Source organism: Lampetra planeri, chromosome 7 (assembly GCF_965212315.1).
Source record: "Lampetra planeri chromosome 7, kcLamPlan1.2.h2, whole genome shotgun sequence".
In the NCBI taxonomy this organism is placed as follows: Eukaryota; Metazoa; Chordata; class Hyperoartia; order Petromyzontiformes; family Petromyzontidae; genus Lampetra; species Lampetra planeri.
The window spans coordinates 5,229,737-5,256,515 of record NC_136113.1 but is presented as its reverse complement, the minus strand read 5'-3'; the positions used below and the strand labels follow the sequence as shown (position 1 = coordinate 5,256,515).

General features: G+C 51.3%; 1 protein-coding gene across 3 annotated transcripts; it reads right to left on the bottom strand.

The window, feature by feature from the left end:
* Positions 1-358: 358 nt before the first annotated feature.
* Positions 359-21,441, bottom strand: LOC144719831 (atypical kinase COQ8A, mitochondrial-like). Of its 3 annotated transcripts, none has more exons than XM_078596062.1 (16): positions 21,293-21,441; positions 20,622-20,727; positions 17,402-17,580; positions 16,251-16,407; positions 14,675-14,741; positions 13,092-13,169; positions 10,261-10,383; positions 9,314-9,399; positions 8,092-8,232; positions 7,092-7,173; positions 6,544-6,637; positions 5,975-6,116; positions 5,069-5,176; positions 4,365-4,430; positions 4,147-4,233; positions 359-3,261 (listed from the first exon to the last, which is right to left on the bottom strand). In XM_078596062.1, exons 3-16 carry the CDS (start codon positions 17,506-17,508, stop codon positions 2,944-2,946), a joined length of 1,656 nt encoding a protein of 551 aa, XP_078452188.1. In that variant the 5' UTR covers positions 17,509-17,580; positions 20,622-20,727; positions 21,293-21,441; the 3' UTR covers positions 359-2,943. The 3 variants fall into 3 exon arrangements, with proteins under 3 accessions (XP_078452188.1, XP_078452189.1, XP_078452190.1); XM_078596063.1 differs by lacking the exon at positions 21,293-21,441 and adding an exon at positions 21,119-21,235; XM_078596064.1 differs by lacking the exon at positions 21,293-21,441 and having other exon boundaries at positions 20,622-20,970.
* Positions 21,442-26,779: the final 5,338 nt, after the last annotated feature.

Genomic DNA, 26,779 nt, shown 5'->3' with positions numbered 1-26,779 from the left:
TTGGTGCGGACCAATCAGTTTTAAGGACAATGCATATATTATCAGTGTTTTGTTTGCATTTTGACCACAAGTATTGTGGTTAATGCAGACACGATTCCTTGTAAAAAAAGGTTTCAGTTTTGTTGCAAGAAAAAAGGGGACAAACCCTATTATTAAGACTTACATAATTAATTTATATCTAGTGACCTTACCTTGATCTCGATATTGCACTCCTGTTATTTGTATTGTTTGCTGTTGTAACATGCCAAACCACCCACACTGGACATCTGTGAAAGAGCTTCATCGCTCATCGGATTCCTCCAGTCTAAATAAAGATTCGGATTCCGAAACTAAATAAAACTTGAACAGCAGAGACAAGTTCACGACCAGTGTCAGTCTTTATTAAACTGATGAACAGCACACGTGATGCGTACACTTAGTATGTGAGGAATAGGACGCACGCGCGCCTCAAAAAGGGCTTCTCACCTGGTGACCGAGAGCTTCTAACCCACCCACCGGGTCTGCCTTACCACAAAGTGTTCCACACCTCGAGAAGCTTTCACCCAGATAATACAAATTATCTGCCTGGATGAGAACCAGTACAGTAAGGAAGTGTTTAGACAGGCAATCGACACCGGTTGTTGGGATTGTTAAGTGCTATCTTATCCGTTCGTATTGCAAAAAGTATTATTCGGGCTCTCAAGAGGATTTCTCCCAATAACGAGTCAAACAGACACAGACAGGACCCTCTGCTGAGTATATCCAATTCCACGAGGTCTTGCCAGATTCCTACCAGGCAGTTCTCCATTGGATTCACCGTCACAAGTGTACATTATCTCCTTTGTAAAAGGCATGAATTGTAATTGGCTCTCACCGCTTGCGTTCACCATCGCGCCACCTGCCACTTACAATTTATACACGTTCAGAGATTACAAAAATAGAGCGTTAATATTCTTAAACCAATAATACGATCAGCTTAACGAAGCCAATTCAATAAGAAACGATCGTTGGCAATGCTGCATCCTCCAACTTTAGCCCTGCGACAAAACTCCAGCAATGTGCAGCACCAGCAGAGCACGAACTTTGCCATTGTTATTACTTGTTTTACTTTTTATTATTAAGTGCCCCGTTATGGGGGTGACAACAGAAAAAAATTGGCACTGAAAAATCTTGGCACACCTTTAGTTAGTAGGGGTATTTATAAACGTAGCCATTGGTTGTTGGTGGAGTTTACCCGCTCACGATTGCCCAATGTGCAGGCTACGTGGTCACAACTCTCTCATAATAGGCCAATGGTCCAGATCACCACTCGCTCTGAATAGGCGCATGTTCCAAACCACCTGGTTACAATTGGTCACTGGCAAAGAGGACTCAGTAAAGCCAACCCTTCATTGTAGCCGAGGGCACTTGCAGCCACAATGCGCAAGTATTTTTTTTTACAGTGTGCCAAAAATGTACATTGCGCTACTGCCAGTGAGTGGAGTGGTTACACTTTGCGTTCGTTTTGGCCGCCCCAGTTTCTACTGACGACCGCAGTGAGAGGTCAGCCCGGTCAGAGCAGCACCCAATGCCAACTCACTCGTCACCCTGCTGCCCCTTCAATGCATTCCTCCCTTGAAAAGAACTGGCTGGTAGTTGGAACATTTAGATCGCGGCAGCAGGTATCAACTTTCTGGTAATCTTACATGGAAAAAAGACGACACCGGGTACACGGGGACGCGTACAAGAGAACATCGCACTAGCATCTGGCAGGCCAAAGGGTTCCTATTGCCAAGGCATCCAATCCAAGACTGCTCAGCATTACCCGGCAAACACAGTGAAGGCATTTTTTTTTAGTAAAGCCACAAACACACCGTTTGGGCAAGTGCTATTAGCGAGCCCCTCTAATATGGTCAGCACGGCACATAAGACGACAGTGCGTTGATCACGATGCCCATCTCACAGTCCCCGATGCTATAGTCGTGACACCGCTGCAAAAGCCTTACATGTATTTTAGGCAGACTCGACCTAGAGAAGTCACAGGCCCGATTCGAACACCTAAATGGCAATGCTGTGCAGGCTCAAGAATTGGAAGGAGATCCACTGGGATTGTGGCACAGAGCATTCACCACGACATCACCACCGCCACCACACACAGACACGGCACAGTAACACTGAACAAGGTGGTGGGGCCACACGCTCTCACGCAGCACAAGGCACGTGGCAGCGACACACCGCTGCTGCCCTAGACAATTGTGCGTCTTCGCTCTACATTCATGCCCAACCCTGACGATGGCTCCTCTTACCTCCTCGTGACAAAACCCAATCGGGGGGGGGGGGTTAGCGTCAGCCTCCGGGGGTCTTAAGGCATTCCCGCAAATCGATCGCAGAATATAAATTCTTGGAGTAACGAGAAAGCTTGACCGAAAAAATTTTCAAAACGACTATCGTCACACACAGCAAACGGGCAAGCGACACTGACGACTCGGCGCAGACTCGCCAACGGCAGCAGGAAAGCAACGAGGCAAACGCCGATCTGCATACAGCTGTTAAAGGCTGGCGGTGTGGTAAACGACTCGCCTACCCATAAGGAGGGCCCTGCTCGTGGCTGACACACCACAGAGAGCACTTCCTGCACAAACCCACATGCTCGCACACCCGTGCACACGCATGCCCCCGATGGTTCGGTGGCCAATCGCAGCGTCGAGACTCCGCACTAGCTGTGCACAGCAAAACGAAGCAACGAAACGTCAACACTGAACGCGGAACCCGTGCAAAGTCGCCGACGCTTTGGATACAAATTAAGTTTACGCTCGTGTAACCGCACTAACAGCTAGACGCTCATGTCTAAGTGCTACAAGGAGATTCTGCTTTGAAGACAGCCGCCCCCCCCGGCCCCTGCCATCGTCGCCCCTCATCTGCCACGACCCCACACCACCGAGCCAGCTTCAGGAAGGGGTCACGGGGTCACAACCACCGGGTCATCTACGCAAGGGGGTGGTCGGGCCCCGGCACCCAGCCCTCTTTCCTCCGCAGCTGCCAATAGTTGCTGTACACCTCGTCAAAGAGGTGCTTGCAGGGGAAGGTGGAGCCGAGCTTGACACAGATGAGGAAGGCGCCCGACATCTTGCGGTGCAGAGAGTAGCTCTCCTCGGGCGGCGGGGAGAGGCGGTGCTGCAGCATGGATGGCATGAGGTTGTAGACGCGCATCGTCGTGTTCTGCGCGCCGAACTCGAAGGGCTCGTCCTTCGCAAACGCCTCGCCCAGGATCATCACTGCCTCCACGTGCATGCGCGCCACCGGCTGTGCATGTCCGGGGGTGGCGGCGGGGAGATACAGCAACACAATAAAAGTGTGAGAAGGGGAGATGTTGGCGGACGCGAGGCGAGACGGAGCGACGTCGAGTACAGCAAAAGCTCAGTAATCCTGGCGCTGTATCATTCGGGATGCTCTATTAACCGGCATTTGTCATAGATGGCAATACAAATCTTCCTTAACGTATGTGGAAAAATTCTGACAACCCCCTGGCATCTTGCCGTGCACTTCTCATAGATCCGTTGTTTACGGAAGCTTCAGGACACTGCCGAGTGGTATTGCTCACGGCAGCCTCTACATACAGTACTATGCTACTGCATACTGAACTCTAAACGGCATCACTGCTTCCTCTGCAATCAACAGAGAATGCCTTACAACTGACTGGCGAGTGCCTCTGTAAAACAGTATATCATTTCTTATATCATAGTTAAAATGTAGGCTTAGTTTCTTTCTTGAAAAGTTGTGTACGTGGAAAATTTGGTGAACCATAAGTAGAAGTCTCAGTTAATTGGCATATTTGATGAACCGACACTTTCACCATGGATGCCAGATAACAAGAGCGTTTGCTGTACGTGGGATGCCATGGCCCGCGGGACACGGAATGGGAACCACTGCTCTGTGGCACGGGGAAAAACGTGAAGACTAAAAGTGAAACGTGTGGCAACAACGGCGAGATGGCAAGACAGGATGGCACGTGAGAAGGGGACGTGGAGGAAATGGCAGACACAGGGAGAGGCACAGGGACATGTCATGAGAAGGGAGGACGAGGGGAGAGAGACATGAAACATTGAATGCACAGAGCAAAGAGATGGCCACGTGAACGAGAATTTAGGAGAGCGAGGGAACGACGGGGAGAAATGTGGGGAACCACACCTGGGTCTCATATCCCGTCAGGTACTTGAGATCCTGCAGCTTCTTTAGGACCCGATCGCGGTCATCCAGGGCGGCTGCCCGCACCACCTGCCACGCGAAAAAAAATATCCACAGGAGGTGTCAAACGGACCCCATCGGCGATGGACAAAGTGAGCACGCCACCCATGGCGAGCGACTGAGTGGGGAATCCATCCGTTGTCACGTGACCTCGCGCTCACCTCGATGTAGTCGTCCGTGAACTGCACTTCGTATTCACGGCTCGCCCCGAAGTCGAGCAGCGCCACCTGGGGTCACCGAAGACAAAGATCGACACGCAAAGATAAAGGCAACGGATTGCCAGTGCAGCCTTTAAAACAGGCTGTTTGGGGTAAGTGCTGTTAGTGAAAAACTACAAAGGCCAGCACACGGTGGGGTGCCACTCCCCAGCGCAAATGTTTATGCACCACGTCCAGTTGACCTCGGGGAGACCCAGGGCCGACTCAGATATTAGTCACCGATGATCAACACAGACACACACACGCGCACACATGAACGCAACGCGCATGTCTTCAGGACAAGAGAGGGCAAACTTGTGCGTTACCAGTAAGAGTGGTGAGGGAGGTCGATAAAATGAAAGGGAGACAAGGAAATGGGTATCTGGATGACATCAAAGTGGTTTCGTTTCCAAGGGTAGAGGAAGTGCGGCATGATACAATGAGGGGCAGGAAGAGGTGGAGAATCAAAACCGTGGTCGCTCTCCCCTGGATTGGAGAGGACAAAGCGATGCTGAGAAATCACACAAATGACCCAATTCAAGACTACAAGGCAAATACAAACAAACACACTCCATGAGCATACGGATGACCGCACGCACGCGTGCTCACACACACGGCGAGGAGGAGGCACAGCGGAGCGATGTGGGGCATGGGGGCAGTGGCCTTGCCTTGCACGTCTCCGGGTCGTACATGAAGTTGGACCAGTTGGGGTCGGTCTGCATGAAGCGGAACTCAAACAGCTCCCGCAGACACAGCCGCAGGATGTTTTCAGAGATCTGCACAAGGCACATTGGGGGGGGGGGGGGGGCGGGTGGTAGGGGGGGGGGTAGTAGGGGGGGGGGGCCTCGTTAGTCCATCATGCCGTCGCCTCTCAAGCAATCGCACCGTGGAGCGCCGTGGCAGGGAAACCCGCCCAATGGAAGTTATCGCCGAGGCACAAGGTAAGCGCAGCACCGATGTGGGTGTGCACGTGTCCGTTCGGCTGCAAATACGGAGCGATGCAGCTGTGTGGCTTTTCCAATTAAGTTAATTTTCCACTGTTTATCAAACGGCGGACAATGACGCTGGCCCAAGTGATGTCATGGGATCTCTAAACGACCACAAGTCGAATCCCCAAACAGAGTGAAGAATCTCTTGATAGACTGGCTTGTCAACTTGTTGATAGTACTAAGGTATAGTATACACAGGCATTTCGCAATTCAACCCCTGGAAATTCATAATTCAGGGTCGCTTCAAAGAAAGCCACTTGGCCATTAGTGATGCGAGCGACTGCTCGGTTTACAGGAAGCGAGCGCATGCAATACCGCGGACAATTTTGAAGGCATCTATTTCACACGTACGCTCACGACAAGCATCAACAGACTGAGAATTGGAATGGCCGAACGCCTGCGCTGAGAATTGAAAGCAAAAGACCATGCGGGAGGGTGTGGCATAGTTTTGCGCCAGCCATCAGAGGGCAGTAGTGTCGCTAGAGTCCTCTGCGGTGAGTACAAAGTCTTAAAAAACAGCGTCGCTATGCCCCCCCACCTGCCCCCCCCCCCCCGCCCGCCCACCCACCCCCCCCACCCACAGACCTTGTTTTTCTCGTGCTGGGGCAGGTCCTCCGTGCTATCGAGGGGAACCCCGGGCACCATCTCCGTGGTGAGGACACGCGCGCTGCTGAGCTGCTCCACCACACGCGGAACGGTGAAGTAGGGGTCGTCCTTCAGCAGCTCCCTGCCAGCCGGAGTGGGGCGGTGGGGGAGGGGGGGGGCGGGGTTTATTTGGGTTGGATCACGGAGAGATCACTGTGTATAGTGAGACTCGCTAGCACCGCTTACGCCACGAGATTGATGGTAGTACAGCAAGTAGGTTGCTGTCGACTTGTCCGTGTCGTGCATTGCCGAGTGCTGTCGCCAAGTACGTGTGGGTGTTCGTCGGGTATTTAAGTTTATTGCACCGGTGAAGTGACGCAAACTCAGCGCTTGCAGCAACAGGTGCTCGCTAACAGCAGCTGCTCCAACAGTCTGTTAAAGGCATTTCTGTGCGTGTACATACATGTTGCCGGGTGTCGTGCGTGCGAATTCGGTGGCGTGTGCATGAATTTCTGCTGTGTCCGCGCAAGCAGGTGTATATCGGTGTGCAGTGTGCACGGCTTGGGTACCGGAAGCGCTTGCAGCACCGCGCCTCGCGCTCGTAGTCGCACTCCCAAGCGAGCTCCTTGCCCAGCACCTCCACTACGTTTTCCGCAAAGAGCCCTGGCGGCACCACATGGCACGGTTAGCGTCTGATGATCGCTCGACAGGCTCCCATCGCGTCACACGATCGCGTGGCAGGCACACTTCGCACGCCGCCCACCAGGACGCTCATTAACACACTACCACCGTCTAGGCTCGTAACGATGAATCGCTTCCACAAACGTCAACATTTAAACTCGCGATGCAACTCTCGCGTGGGAGAATATTTTTTTATTTTATTCCATTTTGTATCATGTTATAGGGTTCAGGTCACCATTTGGGTGGTAAAGTTACATCGGCAAAACAAATGCAAGACTAATACGTCGCATACAAAAACAGAATTATTATCCGAGGAGGCATTCGTTTATATTTTTGGCCAAGTCTCTCTTTCTGATCTTCACCCAATGTAAACTCTCGCTCTGCCTGGGTGCGACCCCTGCCCTCCCTGCCGACGCCCGACCAAGGAGGGACCCACCTTCGGGCAGCACGTTGCTCACCCTCAGCATCGTCATGAGGTTGTTGATGTCACTCTTGATGCTCTTGGCGACGCCCGGGTACTGGAACACATTCGGCACGACACCTCGTTAACCACGAAACACAATCGTCACCATCGTCGGGCGTGTAACCATTTACATTCGGCAATTACAATAGATTCTTACGTTCAAGACACACATCGGGTCGTGTGTACGAGAAGTGATCATGCACCGTGCAAGCTAATTATATGAACACAAGATGCGAATTATAGTTGTGCTAAATGGAGGCAAATAAAATTGTACAAACAAAAACATTAAAAAAAAATTGTAACAAGATGAAAAGCTACAACACCCCACAGCAACTGGCCTCCCCAGAGCATCTCTTGTATGACGTTCATAGGGAAGGACATGGACTTCCAGAGAAATGGGGGTCCCTTCCTGAATCACTGCTTCATCCCCACCAAACCTACCCTGAACCCCAACTCGGCAACGCACGACACGTACCATTGCTATCTGCCAGATGTCCGAAAGGGCAATTTCATCTCACGGATGGAAGTGGATGTCAACAGGCACAACAGTGGGGAACGACAGTGTGCAGCGGAGAGCATGGTGGCGAGCAGTGGCGTCCAACGACGGGATTTGTTGGGGCAGGGAGGGTGGAGCGGCGGGGTATAGACACCCATCGCGTGCCATTCAGGTTAAGTCATAAAGCTGAATTTGTATAACCAGGTGAGAAGTCAAGAGACTAGGATAGAGTCTCAAGTGCCTTGAGTGAAGGGGTCCTATAAATACGAATTAGATTTGGTTGTCACCCAGGTCACCAAAATGACAACCAGCAAAACAGATACAATTCAGGACAAAATAAATGTACTCACAAGAGGACTTCAAAATAAAAAATTGCATTAAAAAATGCCCCGCAAACCAGCTCGGGCAGATTACGTACTAACCGAACACAGCATGGGGCGGTCTTAGGATTTGGCGGGTGCCATTGGTGGGCCTCACCTGGATCTTAATGGCCACCCGGGTGCCGTTTGTGAGCGTGGCCTGGTGGACCTGCCCAATGGAGGCGGCTGCAAACGGACGCTCCTCAAACGAGGTCACGTGGTTCTTCCAGCCAGGCCCAAACTCGCTCTCCAGCACTTTCTGCGTAAGTACGAACGCACCGCACGCACGGCCACAGCACGCACACGCAGCACGCGCGCCATCAGCTCCGAAAGCCCCGATGTGGATCAAGCATCGGCGAGCGTCGCATCGCACGGGCAGACCCAGCTTCACAAGCAGCGGCATCGCACGACGGTTTAAACAGAGACTTGGCACACAGTGTGCTCTGGGCGGTCCGACACGACTCGGAAAGGTCTCTCACTAAATGTTTGTCTCGTCCCCTTTTTTTTCATGAAAATATATATTTCATACATTTTTTCCACTGTTGGTTTTAATCAAATTATTCCTCGGGTGTTTTAGTCTAATTCCTACTCGTGTTTTAATCAGCTCACAGAACAATTTTATTTCAAAATACTTTCCAACCCAGGCCCGTTAAAAAGGAGGCAATAACATGTGCGTAATACAACAGCAGGCAACGCAGTTCAGGAGACGTGTGCTGGTGAGCGCCTGTCAAAGTCAACACCATAACCGATGTTTTACCGAGTTCAGGCTACCACAACCTACAGGAGACTGGGGCCAGGTAGCGATACCAATAGCCAAACGTGACGTTTTTACGATAACGTCTCGTTCGCTGCGTAATCCCACAATGCAAAAAATGCGCAGAATTGGCTGCGAAATTGTACACAGGAACACCGAAAATAACGTCAATGAATCGCGACACGGCTGTTGCAAAGTCGCATGACGTCCGCCAGAGCAGCCCTGGAAGATGACGTCACATGATGGCTGGAGCCAATTAGAATCAATACTAACAATTTCGGCAGCGTCGTCACCTGGAATGACAATTTGCATTGCGAATGCAATTACTTCCGAATTAAACTAAACTATTAAACAATTTATATGCTTCCAGGTAAAGGTCCAGAGCTATATTGCTCTTTTACAGGCGACAGGGTCGGGATCGAACCCACAAAACTCCTGCATACCAGGCGAGGGAGTTAACATATCGCCAATACGGTGCCTAATGGCACAACTGTAATTGTAATTTAAACCCGAGTACGGATGACCTAAGAAGCGCCCCCCCCCCCCTCCACCCCCACCGCGTGCGACAGTGACGGCAGCCGCTTGCCTTCATCTGCCACGTGGGCATGAAGTCGGCGTTCTGCCGCACGCGGTCAAAGATCTTCTTGAGCTGCGGGTTGATGAAGCCATCGTCTGCACGGGAGGCAGGGCGAGGCGGTGGACGGAGGGGTGGACACGAACGCAAAGCCACAATTACACACACACACTGCTGGACCAAGCGCTGTTAGCAAGCACCGGAACGCGAGGGGGTTGGGTATGGCGGGGATGCGGCACACCCAGCCACATTTGGCAGACTTGGTGGAACCAGGAGGTAGGCAAAAAGTACCGCGTTCAAACGTAATGCGATGTAGAACACACGCTGATTAAACAACGTTGCTCAAGAAGGAAAGACGCTGTAGGCGAGGGGGTAGGTACACTCGGGAATGACACCTTGAAGATGCAGGTCCTCCTAACTCTCTCTCGCTGCTTTTCACAGCAGAAAAAAATAACCCACGACTCTACAAGCGAACTAAGCGACAAATTGTTTTACCATCAAACTAAAATGATCCGAGCCGGGGGATTTGAAGCCGTGCGTGCGCTCAAAACGTTCAACGAGAGTGTATGGGATCTTGCACCCCCCCCACCACCCCCCCTCCGGATACAGCTCGTCCACAAATGGCACGACCGTGCACACAGTTGGGAATTAACACCATGGAGAAATGCTCGACCGGTCACACGAGCCCCACCTCCTGGCCCTGAACACCGCCGGCCCCGAACCCCTTCCAGCCAGTTCCACTTCCGCCAAGTGCGAGCACCGGTGGTGGCACCACTCACGAGAGCCACGCAAGTCATTCGCCGATGTCCTCCGTTTACGAGCGCAGCCAAGAGGATGTTGATCGCGCATACGGAGGCCGAGTAATTCCCTCTAGAACAGTTGCAAGACCTTGAGGGATAGAGGCCTTCGTCTAGCAGTGGATAGATAATGGCTGCTGCAGACGACGACAAGAGGCGCACCTTGGATGCTGAGGATCTGGCCAAGCTTGAGGGCGGCGCCGCGCACCTTGCACAGCGTCTTGACGATACGCTCGGCGTTCGCCTCCGACAGCAGCGGACTCGAGTCCCACTGGCCCTTCTTCTCTGCACGCCGGCGGAAACAACAACACAAGCTTACGGGCCCAGTCCATGAAGCGAGCCTCCACTCCCGTTAGGTGACTCGGATGAGTAAATTGGAAGCAGACTAATATAATTGCGAAAATGTGTCACCAAACGGTGCACAAGCATAAAACAAAAACCTCACATTTGTCAATAACAACAGTGATGTTTCAAGCACAGGCTTTCTTTCGTAGCTATGCACAATGGTCAGTTATTGCCCGAAATGTCACTGAGTTCAAATAGAAACGAGGATTTGGGTAGCGTCAAAATGCGACCGCACCTCAAGATATTTTACAAAAACAGTGCGCCTATTTACGGGTCAAGAAAATCGATTCCTTACACTTGAGAACCCATTCTAGATTTCAAGTTTTTGCGACTGCATTGATCCATACTCTTTGGTTCTTTCGGTAAAGTCACGTAGGTGAAAATAATAAAATAAAATAAAAAATGAAAACAACTAAATTGAGAATCCATTTTGATCACGGTGCAGGCTGTGTTTCTGTCATGGCCATGACCCAATTCCAAGCCAATCGGCGGCCAACACCTCCGAGCGCGAGGCTTTTGCGCCATTGCCAATGCGCGTTGGGGCCGCGTACCAAGCGGAGATTTCCAGCGACAGGTGTTTGCGTCCCATGCTGGTGTCGTGCCAAGTGTCAATGCCCCGTGATTTGAAAAAAAGCGCGATCACGTTCTCACGGCGTGTCCAGGAGCCCGATGTTTGGGCCCGGTTATCTCACAGATGCCCCCCCCCGCACCTGTTTAAACCCCAGCACGCCTCCCCCCACTTGCGCTCCCCTCACGAGCCGCGCAGAGAAACCGTCAACGCAGCCACAGGCCGGCTGCCGCCACCGCCAGACCCGGCGCTTTACCGCCTCGGCGAGAGCGGTAGTAAATATTGCGCGCTACGACGCAGGCGGCTGCCAACTGGGCTACGATGACGGCGCCGTCGTCGTGGTGACCAGGGTAATTAAATTACAAACTCGACCATGCGGAACAGGAATTCGGAAATAAGTTCGTCGCCTTTGACCAAATCATCATCGGATCTTGGAAGCCAGAGTTAAGCCTGGACGATGCTTGGATGGGCAACCACCACACACACACTGCCATTCATGACTTTGAGGCTGGCCTACGTTGAGCGGGCAGCAGAGAATGCGGTAAGAATGCGAAGCAAAAGTCCTCCGTCACGCTCCCATGTTTATGCTCACAACCTTCATGCTTCCTATTAACCTCGTTATCTTTGTGCTGGCTGTACCATGTTGATACTCGACCGTGCCATTCGGGACTTGGAAATGTGCAGTTGTTTTTAGATTATTTTGTTTATGCGTTTTTTTGCTGTAATCAGGTCTCTATGGAGGTAAATAGGTCCACCATCATAAGTCAGTATTTATTGCCCAGTGAGTTTTACCTGTGCCAAAATAAAACCTAAAACCCGCACACCGACCACCGTGGTGAAGTATAGTTACATAACCCCGCATACCCAAGCCACGGTGGCAAGATGTCATCTCCATCGCCTAGTATACACTTGAGGCTGTGGGTTGCATCACGACCCTGACACCTGCTGTATATTTGGGAGTTTGCGTGTTCTCCGTGTTCGCGTGGATTTTTCTCCCGGGTCCTCCGGTTTTCCCCCTCCACATTTAGAAACACGCGTTTAGAGTGCGAGGCTGCTATCAATTTCCACGTGAAAAGCCACTCTAATTGAGCTACCATTAGTGGCCAGGTCGCTTCTGAAAAAAAGCCATAAAGAGCTATACATATATAAACATGCTTTAGTTTTATCGCTTACATTAATTTCAGTCGCAATTCCAGCTGAGGATGCTGCGGAAATTGATATAATTAATTATAACTGCCTCAACAACCCCAAGAAGTTGTCCTTCCCGTGCTCATCCCCCCCAGTTTCCTGTGGCGTCCGCTGGGGTTTATTCAACGCTCGAGGGGCAGCATCGATCCACAGACAGAAAAATCGCTCACGGAAAGAGCATGGAATCATGCCCGGGTGAATTAATCACGGTTTGTGCACACTTTGGCACAAACGTGAGCCGATAGACCATTTACACCAATGTGGTGAAGCAAGACACTGCATGGGGACACAACAACCAGTAAAATTCTAATTGTCTCTAATTAGTGATAAATTATCGATTCGCTGGGGGTGGAGAAAGTGAATCGTTACATAAGGCGTGTGAGAATGTGAATCGTTACATAAGGCGTGTTTATAATCATGGCCACCTTGAGGGAGGCTGATTTATGGGACTTTTCCCAGTCGGTTGGCACTAAATGTGCCGAGGGTTGGATAATCATTAGCGTGACGTAGCGCCGTACCAAGAGCAGAACGCCGAGCGACGCCAGTTTCTGCACACGCTTCACGACGATGAATTGTGCTGGTATATATAGGTGCTTGCATAATTCCATTTCATCGGCAATTTAACGATGTTGGTAAAACAAGTATTGCCATCTTGGGTGGTATCAAAAGGAGTAATAATACAGGGGTCTGGGCCCAGACACAGATCGGGCATGGACCTCGGGTTTAGCAGGTGGCATCGCACCTCGCACCCGTGCACCGACACATTCCATCAGAATTCCCGGCGTCTGTGAGCGCAGCATCAATAACAACACGATGGACGTGTTGGTGCCGAAGGCGACAGGCGGTGGTAACGGTGACAATAATGGTAGTGGCGGTGGTGCAAGGGCCTTGCCTTGTGACTTTGTGCTAGATCCCAGATGCTTCTTGGCGTAGTCGGTGAGAGCTCCGATCCCCAGACCCACAGCCAGGCCTGCGAAGACGGACATCGCAAGACACCAACAGCGCCATCAACGCCAACGAGAGACGCGCAGCCGAGACGCAAGTGCTGTGGTGTTGCCAAAAACCGTGTTGCACAGCTTAATCGCAATACCACAATGGCAATTGTGCCAGCCGAGGTGCACAGTCATTCAGGCTAAATGGAGGACAGACCTAATTCAACAGGTTTTTTTTGGTTTAGATCGCAAAAATATTTTGTTTATGCGACAAAACTTACTAATGACGAATTTATATTTATGCGATCTAACCCAAATAAACCTGTATTATGGATATTGGTCGCGAAAGCCTGCATGTTAAACAGACCTAATTGTTTTGGGGTAAGAGTACGGGGCTGATTGACAGATGCACACTTACAAACACTCAAGAATATGTACACACAATTACACACACACACACGTGTACATACAAGTCTGTAAAAACACACGTACAAAGACGACAAGGATCCCCATATAGCGTTCAGACTTTTGGGGAAAGTGCGGTTAGAGAACACCCATACATACGAACACATACACAAACGCCTTTACTTTATTTGGATTGCATGTCGGAGTTATGACACGTGCACCAATTACATCACGAGTCAAGGCGCCTCCGATAGGAGCATGATGTCCTATCACACTGGAACGCCAAACACCCACGATTCATAAACATCGGGACAGGTGCAACAACATGTGCCTGGAGTCAGCGAGAGGGAGAAGGCAGCTGGGTGGAGAAAAGGGGGCCAGTTGAAGGCGAAGTGGCAACACCGCCACAATGACGATGACGTCATCAGAGCAGACTAAACGAAGAGTCCTATTTGTAGGCCAAACAGCAGTCACCGAAATCATCATGGCATTCAAAATCCCAACTTCCCCCAGCATATGGAGCACAGCTGACAGATTTGTTTATTCGAAAAATAGGTGCAATTTATTGTTCATGCTGAGTTGAAGCACGGAACAATTCGCCACCCCCGATATCCAATAAGTAACCCCTACGATGGGGTTCACAGTCCAAAAAAATATATTTTAAAAAATCGATCGTTTTTCACCACGCGTGTACCGCCTCGTTTGTGTTCTGGTGGCCCAATGGCGACACTCGCACACGACGCAGCAAATAATTTGCAGAAGTCTCAAACGAGTGGTCCAGCGCGCGGCACGTTCCGAGAACCAGTTGGGCACCGACGTCATCGTCGCGACCCCCACAGACAACGCTGTGACCGCCACAGACAACGCTGTGACCGCCACAAACGACGCACCACCCACCACAAGCTGTCCACGTACGAGCAAACGTCCATAAAGATAAATACGGAATCAAACGCGACGACACCAACACCGTGCGCCAGCAGCTACACTCCACTCCCCCCCCCCCCACCGCCGCCTCCCCAGAGAGGGGGGGCAACTCGTTATAGCTGAACACTCGTGTCCCATCTCCCATTACTCCAAAAACTCTGCCCTCCTGGCAACTCTGGCGAAACACTCTGGGGGGCGGAGGGGCAGCACTCACCGCCGAAGTTGGCGAGGCGTGCGATGCGCGTGGACGGGACGGTCCTCTCCCTCGCCTCATTGTGCAGCTGTCATGTGAGACGAGCGAGAAGGCGAGAGGGTGAATAAGCGAGTTTGAGCGAGTGTGCGCTCGAGTACTTGAAGGGAGTGTGCGAGCCAAGGAGCGAGTGTGTACACGCGAAGTTATTGGAGTGAACGGACGCGTAATTTAGCATGCAAGTATGACAGCGATGAGTATACAGGTGAGCGAGTGTGCGAGTCTGTATGCGAGCAAAGTATAAGAGGAAATTAAATGATCGAGTGTGCATGGGCGAGTATGCGAATCAGCAAGCGAGCGAGGTGAATTAGTGAGCGACAAAGTGTACGTACGAGTGAGCGAGCAAGTGTTCGAGTACGTGCGCCTGTGAGCGAGCGAGGAATTGAGTATGCAAATGTGCAAGCTTGCGCACACAACACATCCACACGCTAACACGTCAGCAGGCAGCCTTCACGTCACCAGACTTCCGACATCACCAGACAGCCAACACATTACCATACATACTTCACACCACCGGACAGCAAACACAAACCAAGAAACAGGTGTACAATGGGACCTGCCGGCAAAGCTGAAAGTAAAAAAAACAAAGCCCAAAACAACGAGCGACAACTGATCCTCAAAAATCCAGCAAAACGTATTCCTTCAAAACAATGGCCTGTTCAGATGAACACCCTTGCGCGTGTTTGTTTACACAAGGCAAACCTTCGACAGGTTTCGACTTCACCTGGCATCATCAGCAGGGCGCGGCCTCTTGAGCCAATGCTACAGAGTGAGAAAACGTCATGGCGCGTGCATGCCATGTAGTATAGCGGCAGGAGCCTTTAGGTCGAGTGGAGAGGGCTCGCCAAGACAACGCGTCCACCTGTGCAAGGGAGCCCTGGCAGCCACAAGTTGTGACCTGACCATTATAATTGGTCGTTTTTGCTTTGTTGTACTTTCTTTTCTTTGTATTGCTCTTGCCGTTTTGGCAAACTGGGTCGCTCTTGCAAATAAGACTCGTCCTGGTCCCTTGAGTTGTCACCTGGGTAAACAAAACGCCAACTTGTACGACCGCTCCAATTGTCTCACAGCCACATTCACGGAAAGGTGCGCGCCAGATTATAATGTAAAGGTGCAGCCCTGCAATAACTTGACAATGCCGCTACTGGCAGACGGGCCTCCACTAGAGGGCCTTCTAGACAGCTCTTCTCAACAGAACGATCAACTCTGGTGAACCCATTGATACTTCTGGGTAAATATAGGTGGGTGGGGGGGCGGGATGTATTTAAAAAAACTTGCCCTATTTATTGCAACTGCATCGCAGAGAGATTGAATCGAACTGGAGACCTATGGATTGCAGAATCTGGCTTGCGAACCGTCATATAACACGACGGCGTCCCATCACATCTTATGAAGCCAAAGCAGACATCGCAAACAGGCAGCAAATAAACCCACAACATTCACAGCGTCCCTCTTCACCACCATCATGGGATCACAGATAAATGACACCAATTTCGACCTCCAGTCTGGCGTTGCGGGAGTGTCCCTGTGTGGGGGTGACCTGGTTGGGTGTGGTCTTAGAGGGACGCGATTTGGAGCCACTCGCCCTCGGGCCCGTAGTAGTGGTGGTGGTGGTTTCCTCGTCGACCCCTGCAGGAGTCCGAGTGGGGTCCACGTCACGGTGGAGGGGGCGCTGCCAGCCGGCCCACGCAGGGGTCCTGGGGACAACACAACACACGGGGGAAAGGGGACACTGTGATAAAGGGGACAAGCTCGGAGACACCACCAGGGAAGACACAGAGGAATAAGACACAGAGGCTCCGTGGAAGGGACCCAGACCTCAATGTCCCATGCACAGAGGACAATGCCACATGTATGAGATGGCTGTCCAAGTGTATCGTGGTTAGTTCACTCCGCTACGAACCCGGCAACCCGGGTGCCATTCCCGCAGATGACCAATAATAGTGGTGAATATTTGAAATGGTCCTGGGGCTCCCCTAGGTCGACTCGGCCTCAAATGAGTAAGTGGTGCGGTGTATAATTATCGCCACTTGGGAGAAAGTCAGCCGGGCACGGTGCTGGCCACCCACCCCCTCATTTAGTGCCAGCTTTCAATAGTTCTCGCTCACAGCACTTGCCCCAACAGTCTATCAAGGCTACATTGTGGATCTTTGTCTTTGGGGTGGTGGGATTTCAGTGGTGAGTGGTCCCGACTTGAATCTCAAAATGTGGAATTCAAATCCAAGACGGGGGCCAGCTTGGCCAACAAAATCCTTCCAGGTTTGAGGAAAACCATTGCGGGAACTCCACAATGGTTTCCCTGTGGATAGGCCTGCCTCGTAATGGAAATGTGGAAGTTCCACTCCTGGCTCAGGTCCAACAAAGTAAATGAGTGCCACCAAATTGCTCATTTGCATTGGCAAACGTTCACCTGGGCCTGTCCCGTGACCTCCTGCCGCCAGCATGGCTTTCACCACAACTTCGTGGCAAATGGCGGTCATTGTTGTTATTGCGCGTGATGCTGGCGTCCATTTGCGTGGGACGTGAGTTACTGTCGGTGCCTGTGTGGACACGTGTGACGGCGATGTTTACGTTCGTGACGGTGGCATCTGTGCGTGCGCTCTTTGACACACGCCGTTTACAGCATAGCTCTCCATTGTCATCATAACTCGGGCCCTATGAACCAAGCGCAAGTTTTATCGGTGTAATTACCGGTGCAGACCGGTGTCCCCTTGTCCCCCAGCTCCACGGGAGTTCAGACCCCCGGCAAACATGCGCCCGCCCAGCAGGCTCCTCCTCAGCAGCACCTCTGCCGACATGGCGGCGGCGGCGGCGCGGTTGCAAGCTTGCAGAATTCCGTATTCTCACAATCTGCCAGGAGCCACCCTCTCCTGTCGGGTGGGAACACAAGCGGCGTGGACAATGCGGCGCGGTTACCACGAGGCAGCATAACCGGTGTCACCGTCGCTCCGGAATGGTGGCTGATTTAAGAGCCGGGGGACGGGAGGCGCCCACAGTTCCCAGACCGACAGCTGTGGGGTCGACAAGGTCACCTCTGTCTTCATAACGATGTACAATAAAAATAGCAAACACTGTCAACATTAAAATGGCACCAGCATCAGCATATTATTCAACAAGCAAGTATCGTTATTTTAAGCGACGGTTGTGGGGAGAGAAGTGATATTACAGACGAGAAGTATAACAGGTTACATCATAACCATTGCCACCATTACCGTATCATTAAAATCACCGCCACAAGCATGGTCATAATATTGATGTACGGTGACAGCAGCGAGATGAAGAATCTATTCATTAATCCCAGCCGTACGCTCCGTGTGCCGGAGAACAACTACAGGACGCAATCCTTAAAAAGTGGCCTTTTTTATCATTTGTTCAGCTAAACAATTCTTTTTTACTAGGCAAGGCCCACTGAGTTTAGGTATTTTTTCTTAAGCGACCTGGACTCACATTACAGCTCAACTAAGTGGCTTATGTGGAAATTTATAGTAGCCAAAAACCGTAAACGCATGTTTCTAAATGGAGGAAAAAACCGGAGGACCCGGGAGAAAAATTCACACGACCATGGTGACGAATGGGCAAACTCCAAATATACAGGCGTCGCGGTCAGGATCGAACCCTGGACCTCCTGCATCCCAGGCGCGGGAGATAACACAATTGTCACCACATGACTGCACGCCGATATATACATTAAATTTCTTGTTTATTCTCAAGGAGTTGATAATTTCCATGAAATGAGTTTCAGACCCAAATTTAAAATGTGGTGGTGTATTTTTGGTGACCTTGGAGGCTGGGACCATGAACTCGTGACTGCACTTGAGAATCCAATGTACTCACGGGCCACTGCCTTAAAAACCGGGTTCTCATAGGTGCAGGTAACAGCGTCTCCAACAGGCCAACAGGCACACCACCTCAAGCGATGACCCACGTGTGACGGTGTTCGCCACCATCAACCTTATATTATCGTAAGCCACTGTTAATTCACTGCTGGATGAGAGCCTCCACCCAGACCCCTCGCCATTCCTCACGATCCAGTGGTGGGGGACCTTACATCTGCATACGAACCGCGGATCTCATCTCCACGGTGGTCACCTTCCTGGGTCGAGTTCCCTCATTCGGCTGCCACTCCGCCAGCAGTCTCGTCCATCTTCGCAATGTGCCGTGCCCAAGGCCCTTACCACCGATACAAGCTGCTCTGTCACCACCACGACTACCACCTTATCACAGCCATCAACGGCTCTCATCAACACGGTCAACCACCATCAGCACCGCAACCACTTGGTACAGCTCATGACAGGTCAGGGATGTCTTGCTCAATCGCAGCATTGAGGCGGTGGTCATTTCCCAGGTTACAGAACCCGAGCTAGTGGTGGAAAATCCATTTCCTATGAGAGGGCGGAGTCTATCCACGAGTGACATTCCCACAAAGTAGTACTGTACGTATTATATCGACTAAGAGTGATGGGGCTGAGTAAACCCCCAACCAATCAATGACTTGAACTAGAAACATTTCGCTTGCAAGACGCTCGCTCTAGCACCGAGACACCTGGCCACCGTCAACCCCTTATCAGTGCCCTACCTTATTACAGACCAACCCGTGCCCTTATAAATCTCAACGTTCGTCCTACAAAGTTCCAAAGTCCCATCACAAGGGAGAAACACAAAGAAATAGAAAAAAAATTGAGCCACCATTAAAACGGCTGTCCGCCGTATGGACCTGAAAACTCAATTTCCCCGACCAAGAATACGGGACAAACCTTGTGGGTTTACAGGTATGCTGTTAACATAACAAAGACACTGTCAGCAATCATCGTGACCACCAACAACACCAAAGGGTTGTAAACAGCGTGTTGGGCCAACTCTGCGCAACGATGGGAATCGATTAATCGATTAGAGAGAGAGCGAGCGATACGGAGGTTGTTTTTCGATTCGTGAATTGTTGCGTCATGGCGCGAAGGCCACTTGGGAGGCCCGCTTCTACTCGCGATAAGTTAGACGACCAATCGTAAACTTTGTCGGGAGTGCAATAAGCGCATTTTACTAGTAACAACAACAACAAAAATAGCAGAAAATCGTGTTAATTAACAAAGCACACGACCATCACAGTAATGGCCCTTGTCACGCGCACACGATTGTAACATTCACGGCAACTACATCGAAAATAACGCCGAAATAATAACAATCACAACATAAACAACAACAATACTAATCAATTACCACAACAATCGTGCAATCAATAAATCACACCCACTTACACCAAACAATACAATGACAACATTCACGACGACGTTGAAAATAACACTGCAGCAATAAGTCTCTGGAGTTATAATCACCACAACAACAATCACACAATCAATGAAACCAACAACCACAATAACAGCAAACCATACATCACAACATCCACAGCAACCACAACAATAAACCAACCACTGCAGACCGTAAACACCACCACCACCACCACCACAACAACCGTACGATCAATTAAATCGTCACCACAATTAAGTAAAAACCATTCGCAACCACCGCTTAACAATTCCAAACAACACCGCGTTATTTAAGAATCACCACAAACCTCAACACAACACAAACACGCGGACCAACAACCACAACAATCCGACTGCGCACGTGCAACGAGCCATTAAGCAGACAAGGCCGGGCCTATCCCAGATAACAATTCCACCACAGATACTGTACACACACAAAAACACATTTAAAACATTTACAAATACACAAATATGCACACACACACAACACACGCATGTAACATCGCATACGCACGCAAAGATACGAACACGCGCAAGTACAGAGACACACACCACGCACACGTAAACACAAACAACACACACAGACACGCAAACATTACACAAACAAGACACAAAGACACAGTCAAGGACACTTGACAGAGGGTCCACACCTCGCCACGAGTCGCCCTGGTCAGACCCAGCCTGGGCCCGAGGAGGAGGAGGCGGAGTTGTTGTTGATGAGGATGCCACCCAGCCCAGCCCGGTTCAATCCCGGTCCTAGGGCCAACCCCGACAAAAACAACCAGATTCGACAGGGCCCAAACCTTCCTCTGCACAAGCACGACCGCTTCACCCCTCCCCGAATGGATGCAGCCCAGCCCGGGCTATTCAACCAGAGACTTAGCCCGATCTAGCCCAAGCTTAGGGGTGCGGTAATGATATTAGCGGTCAGTGCGGCCCAGTGCGATACAGCTTTGAGCTCAAACCCGACGCAGCAGCAGCAGCCCCCCACCCACAGCTTCCACTCAGTAGGACCCCGGTCCAACCCAGCCCCCCAGCTCTCTTTATCTCGACCAATCCAGCCTCAGCCTGGCCCTAGAAGCAAGAACCCCCCCCCCTCCACCACCACCCAGCCAGGTCAACCTGAGCCCCCCTCCCACTCCCTTACCCGCACGGGGCGTGTGTAGCCAGCGGGGGCGAGGGAGGCCACGGCCGTGTTGACGCGACCCTCTAAAGCCCCACCACGAGCCCCACCACCACCATCCACAACACCACCGCCCCACTACCACCGCCCCAACACCACCACTACCACCACCGCCCCAACACCACTACCACCACCCACCACGTTTCCCGCGCTCGCAGCCACGGGGCTACGGAAACCGCCTCTCGGGTGACGTCATCCGCGGCTGCCGACCAATGAGCGACGGCGCCCTGCGGCGTCGTCCCGAACTTAACGCCGCGCGAGTTGGCGCCGCCGTCCAATCAGCGGAGAGTTGGGGCGCCGCCGTCCAATCGGAGCGGCGCGCGTGCGCTCGGGGCTATTTTTAGCCTGTTTCCGGGCCCGCGCGCGCGGCCCCGCCCATCCAGGCGTAAGCCCCGCCCATCCAGGCGTAAGCCCCGCCCATCCAGGCGTAAGCCCTGCCCATCCAGGCGTAAGCCCTGCCCAGCTCGTCGGTTAGCCCCCGCCCCTTGGTGCTCAAATCCCGCCCATTTTCTCGTTAAGCTCCACCCACGTCACGCTTCTCGGCTCTCCTCGTGTTTACGGTCGTTTATTAGTATTGCTTTAATCGCAACTTACCCTACTTTATATGCAGATTTAAAAGAAGAAAAAGCAATGGTTCTTTTCAGATCCTATGGTGTAACGGGCAATGTTCCGGCTCGTGTACACTCCCCTCTGGCCGCCACATATTGATGTCTGACGAAGGACCATTGCCCGAAACGTCGTCCACTATTGTTTTTCTTTGAAGGTCACCGTGTTATTGACGAACGTGTTGCGTGTTTTATTGTGCACCACTGCTAACGCGAACCTCTGATTCGCGCACCGTTGGCTACGTACGGTGCGAAAAAGTTCAACATCCTGTTGTTGTTCTGCACCCACACGGCGCAGCATTCACCGAACAATTCGCATTTGAACTTGTCCGCTCGAGAAATGAGGATACGTTCTGATTTGCTAGAGCGACCTGGTATTTGCACTCTCAAGAAACCTTGACTGTTACTTTTGCCTTATAAGGCCACACACACAGCACAACATAGCCCCGCCCCTCACCCAACCTAGCCCCGCCCCTCACCCAACTTAGCCCCGCCCCTCTCCCAACCTAGCCCCGCCCCCAAGACGGGCCCCCCGCCCTTCCCGGAACCTGGTCCTTGCCCCTCCCCGAACACGGCCACGCCCCCAATTTGCTCACGCCTCCCAGCCTGGCTCCGCCCCCGAAACCAGCCCCTCCCCCTCCTTCCACTTCCCCCCCCCAGCCCCGCCCCTCACCCCAGCCCGCCCACGTGCTCTGCGCACGTGGGTGGGTTGACACAAACACAGCGCTGATTAAAGGCGTTGTTAATTTCCGGAAGATGGGCGAAATACTTTTAAATTGGAGTACAAATTACTGGAGGAAATGTAATTAGGTACAATTGACCAATTAACCAATTACTTTTAAGTGTGTAATTTAGATACCAATAATTAAGGACATTTCTGTGCATTTCAATTACATATTGTTTAGACACCGCTCCGTATGCATTTAGACGAATGACTGCGCTCCCCTATGCACATCATCTATTGTTGGTTCGTATGTTCGTGAACGGTGGGTAGCAGCGGATTGGGGAGGCCTCCATCCAGCAGTGGGTTGACCATGGCGCATAAGAAACAATGTACTTGTGCATGTGTTTTCTCCAGCCACTTCTGATTGATGGCCTTCCCACCACGCCGCCATGCGTTCGTGGGGTGGGTTAAATGACCATACATCACCACGCTGGTCCATTGTAGGTTGACGGTGGAGAGCAGCGTGAACGTTGGAGCAATGAAGCCCATCTCTCTGAACACCAAACTCACGGTACTCACCACAATGAATATCGTACTAATGACGGCTGCATCTTAGGCGGGGCTCAAGATTATTTCGGGTCGGGTCCATTGAGCCAAGAGAGTTTTCTCTCGGTAGCGACGTGCCGGCCAAAGCGGCTGGGCACGTAACGTGGGAAGGGAATAGAACATGAGCAGGAGGGACATTGCATAAATGTGACAAATAACAATGATGATGAACAACCGGAACTGCGTACAATGGAAATCTAGCAAGCAATCCAAAGTAGCATTATGCGTTACGCTGCTTAGAGGAACCCACGATATGGCATTTTAAAAGCGCAATATTTACGATGAGCGTTTCCCGTTATGTTTGAACGGTCTTTCCAAAAATAGCGCGCTCAAATCAAGTTCCAGTCACAGATGGCTTTGTTAATGGAATTCTCACGAGGTTATTGACTGGGATAAGAATGATGACAATGGGGGCCGACGAGCGAGCAGATTGTGGTGGTGGTGTTTGTGGAAAGCTGAAAAACGAATGACTATTTGGTGCTGCTGCTGATGCGTTTGCAGTGATGCACAAGCACTTATCAACAACAGCAAAAACATCAACCCGTTCGTCAATCACAAAAACTTAAATGAAAACTAATCGGTGACGTTTCGGGCAATGGCCCTTCTTCAATAGCCCCGTCGCCGTCGTTATATAGTGTATATATTATTTTATTTTAAGGCAGTGTTGTTGTTGCTGCAGGAGTGTGCCCGAGTGTTTTAATCATGAAAAGCAACGTAACGACAAGCGACAAGAACTAAGCGTTTAGATTGCGGTGCGTAACCTGCTGTGACGAATGCATCACCAGCACGATGGGCATGGAACGGGAAGGAAACTCGAACGAAGATGAACGTTGCAGGGAAGCGTCAAGAGCAGTGCCGGATTAAGCGAGTGCGGGGCCTGTAGCATATGTTATAAAGGGGCCCTAAATAAAAAAAAACTGATACATATTAAAAAACTAATTTTGAACTTGCATAGTAAAGTTATTGTATTTTTCATTTGCTATACAGCCAGATAATACGGCAAATCGCTAACCTTAAACACCCAGTCGTTTATAAAGGTTGAAGGCGGTATAGTACTATAGTAATAAAGCAAGTGCAGAATCACTGAACCGGAATTGATAGATCTTCTTGGTTCTTTCGGTTAAGTCACGTAGAAGGGAAATAATATAAATATTCTATTATTCTATTATTTTATTTTATTATTTCCCTTCTACATGACTTTACCGAAAGAACCAAGAAGATGATTCCCTGCAGTCACGAAAGCTTTAAATCGAAGTGGAATTGATAGCTTGAAAGCATTTAGCGCTACTTTTGCTACGACGATAATTATCCTGCACTGGTCAGGAGGAACACCTGGGTTAGATCGCGATGGTTATCATGCCAATCACTGGCGGAGCCGGTGGGGGTGGCACGTGCCCCCCCAATGATCCAATCGCAATCCCTAATTTCGATCGGATCATTGGGGTTATTAGTAATAAATCGGCATTTTACGACCCTCACTGCCACTGTGTAGCATATTATTACGTGCCAGGGACTCTATGAGATGATAGGACAATAGTCTGAGTCCATAATTGGCAATAAGTAACGGCAAAGCAGTTGTAAGTGACTCACAGAATTGTGCGCAGCTGCGTATACAGCACACACGACTTCCCTGCAGGCAAACACCTTCAGCGAGCGCGATGCCAATCACACAACGCGGTTCGAATTCGACCCTCGATCGATGGCTGCGCCATCGACGCACACGCGTCGAATAGAAAACAAGGGACAAGTCCTCACTTACTAACTCCTCTATCATTTTCCATTACTGGAGGGGTTGCCCCCCCCACTCCTCTACCTGAAAATCCTGCCTCGGCCCTTGATGCCAATAATCGTGAGTTCACACTTCCCACCTGGTCACGCCGGCTGGTGGTGTGTCAATCAACGGCGCCAGCGCTATAACGCGGGCAGTGAGTTGCCAGTAATCCTGTAACAACAACAACAACGACACCGACAACGTGGGACGGAGGATTCATTTGTGCTCGATGGCCACTTCCAACGCGCCCCTGCCTCCGCGTGGCGCGCACGGGAATGGAAACCTCAACCCTCACTGACGTGCGCACGCATTGGACAGTATGTTGGACTTCTTTCGCACCGTACGTAGCCAACCGTGATAGTCGGGAGGAGGGGCGGGCGAAGGACAACAAACTGGACGCAAAAGAGCAGTTCGATAGAAATTCGTTTTCTATCTAGATTTCAAAGCGCTTAACTCCAGTGGCTTCTTAATATCGGATGGAAGAGCGTTCCAGACGGCCACACCCTCCCCGTCCCCGGTGTACCCTGATGCCGAGGGCAGCTGCAACACCCTCTGAACCCAGTGTTCTTCACTGACTTTCAGAGGGCCGCCGCACATGTGAAGCCATTGGCTGTGACAGCACGATGGGGGACGTCAGGGGCCGCACTAAAGGCCACGTGGGTGCACCAGTGTCCCGCGGGCCTTGCGGTGAAGAACACCGTTCTATCTTGAACTCCCCCCCGCCGCTCCCCACTTTCCATCTGTCCTTGACCCCTGCGTGACCCCTCTGTGTGTCCCACCTCTACTGCCCGATGCCGCTGCACTGCAGAGACTTGGTGGTGGTGGCGCGCGTCGCCACGGCTTGCCTGCAAGCCGTGGCGACGGTCGCGAAGACGGCGGTACAGAAAGCAGGTTCGCGAACTCGCCGACGTGGCCGAGCTTTACATCTGAGCGTGGAGGGATGATGCTCCAGATATTCTCGGGGGGGGGGGGGGGGGAGGCGTTGGTTGCGAACGAGACTCATCCCGGCCACTCGAATCGTCACCTGGTTCCAGAGCCGGCCCAGCCACTAAGCGACCCTTGCAATTGCAAAGGGCCCGTGGCCAGCAGAGGGCCCCCTAGAGTCACTGCTCGCGAGTGGGTGAAAAAAATCATACATCAAAGGGGCCTCCAACCAAATTTTGCTTAGGGCCCCCAAAGGTCTAGGGCCGGTTCTGCCTGGTTCAACAGCAGCGCGGACGTGCAGCAGCAGAAACCTCTCGACGTGGATTCCGAACGCCCGCACGAGCGTTCATGTTCTTTGCGTCTTTCGAGTGTTACCTGCAGAGGGCAGTACAGCAACATAGGATGCGTAATGTCGCTTAGGGGCCGTTCATAAATGACGTCACGCGATTTTGGACGATTTTTTGACCCCCCCCAGCTTCGTCACACGGCGTCACAAAAAGTCAGACCCCCCCCTCAAATATGACGTCACAAAGCTCTGCCCCCCCGCCCCCAAAATAAAACATGCTTCAAATCGCTTTAAACTATTGTCATTGTAGTGCGTATTTAATGTGGCGCTGCACTCTGATGTTGTAGGAGAAAACATTTATTGAAAAGTCTATTTAACTAAGTAGAACGTGTTGTCTATATTTATTTAAAGTTGCGCATTTTCATGTGACGTCACATTTCTCAAACTCCCCCCCCCCCCTCGTCAGATATCGTCACAAATGTCTGACCCCCTCCCCCCCTAGGTGCGTGACGTCATTTATGGACGGCCCCTTAGCAGAATGACACGCGCATTGTAACCGCGCGGCTGTATACAGAGCGCAGTGTGGCGGCATCTTCTTCTCCACCACCCCTCTGCTTTCCTTCCCCGGGCAACAAAGAAAGGGGCCATCCATTGAGGGCGTAACGCGAAAATCTGTCAACACTTAATCCACGCAGAAACGATCAAGGATTAATAATATTAACGTGATTTAAAGCTTTCGTGACTGCAGGGATTCATATTCTTGGTTCTT

What these genes read in the sequence shown, in the direction of transcription:
- LOC144719831 (XM_078596062.1), bottom strand. Translation starts at nt 17,508, where the DNA reads ATGTCGGCAGAGGTGCTGCTGAGGAGGAGCCTGCTGGGCGGGCGCATG. An exon ending in ATCTAGCACAAAGTCACAAG is followed by an intron (nt 10,384 to 13,091) that starts GCAAGGCCCTTG and finishes GCCGGCGTGCAG; the next exon opens with AGAAGAAGGGCCAGTGGGAC. An exon ending in TGCCCACGTGGCAGATGAAG is followed by an intron (nt 8,233 to 9,313) that starts GCAAGCGGCTGC and finishes GTACTTACGCAG; the next exon opens with AAAGTGCTGGAGAGCGAGTT.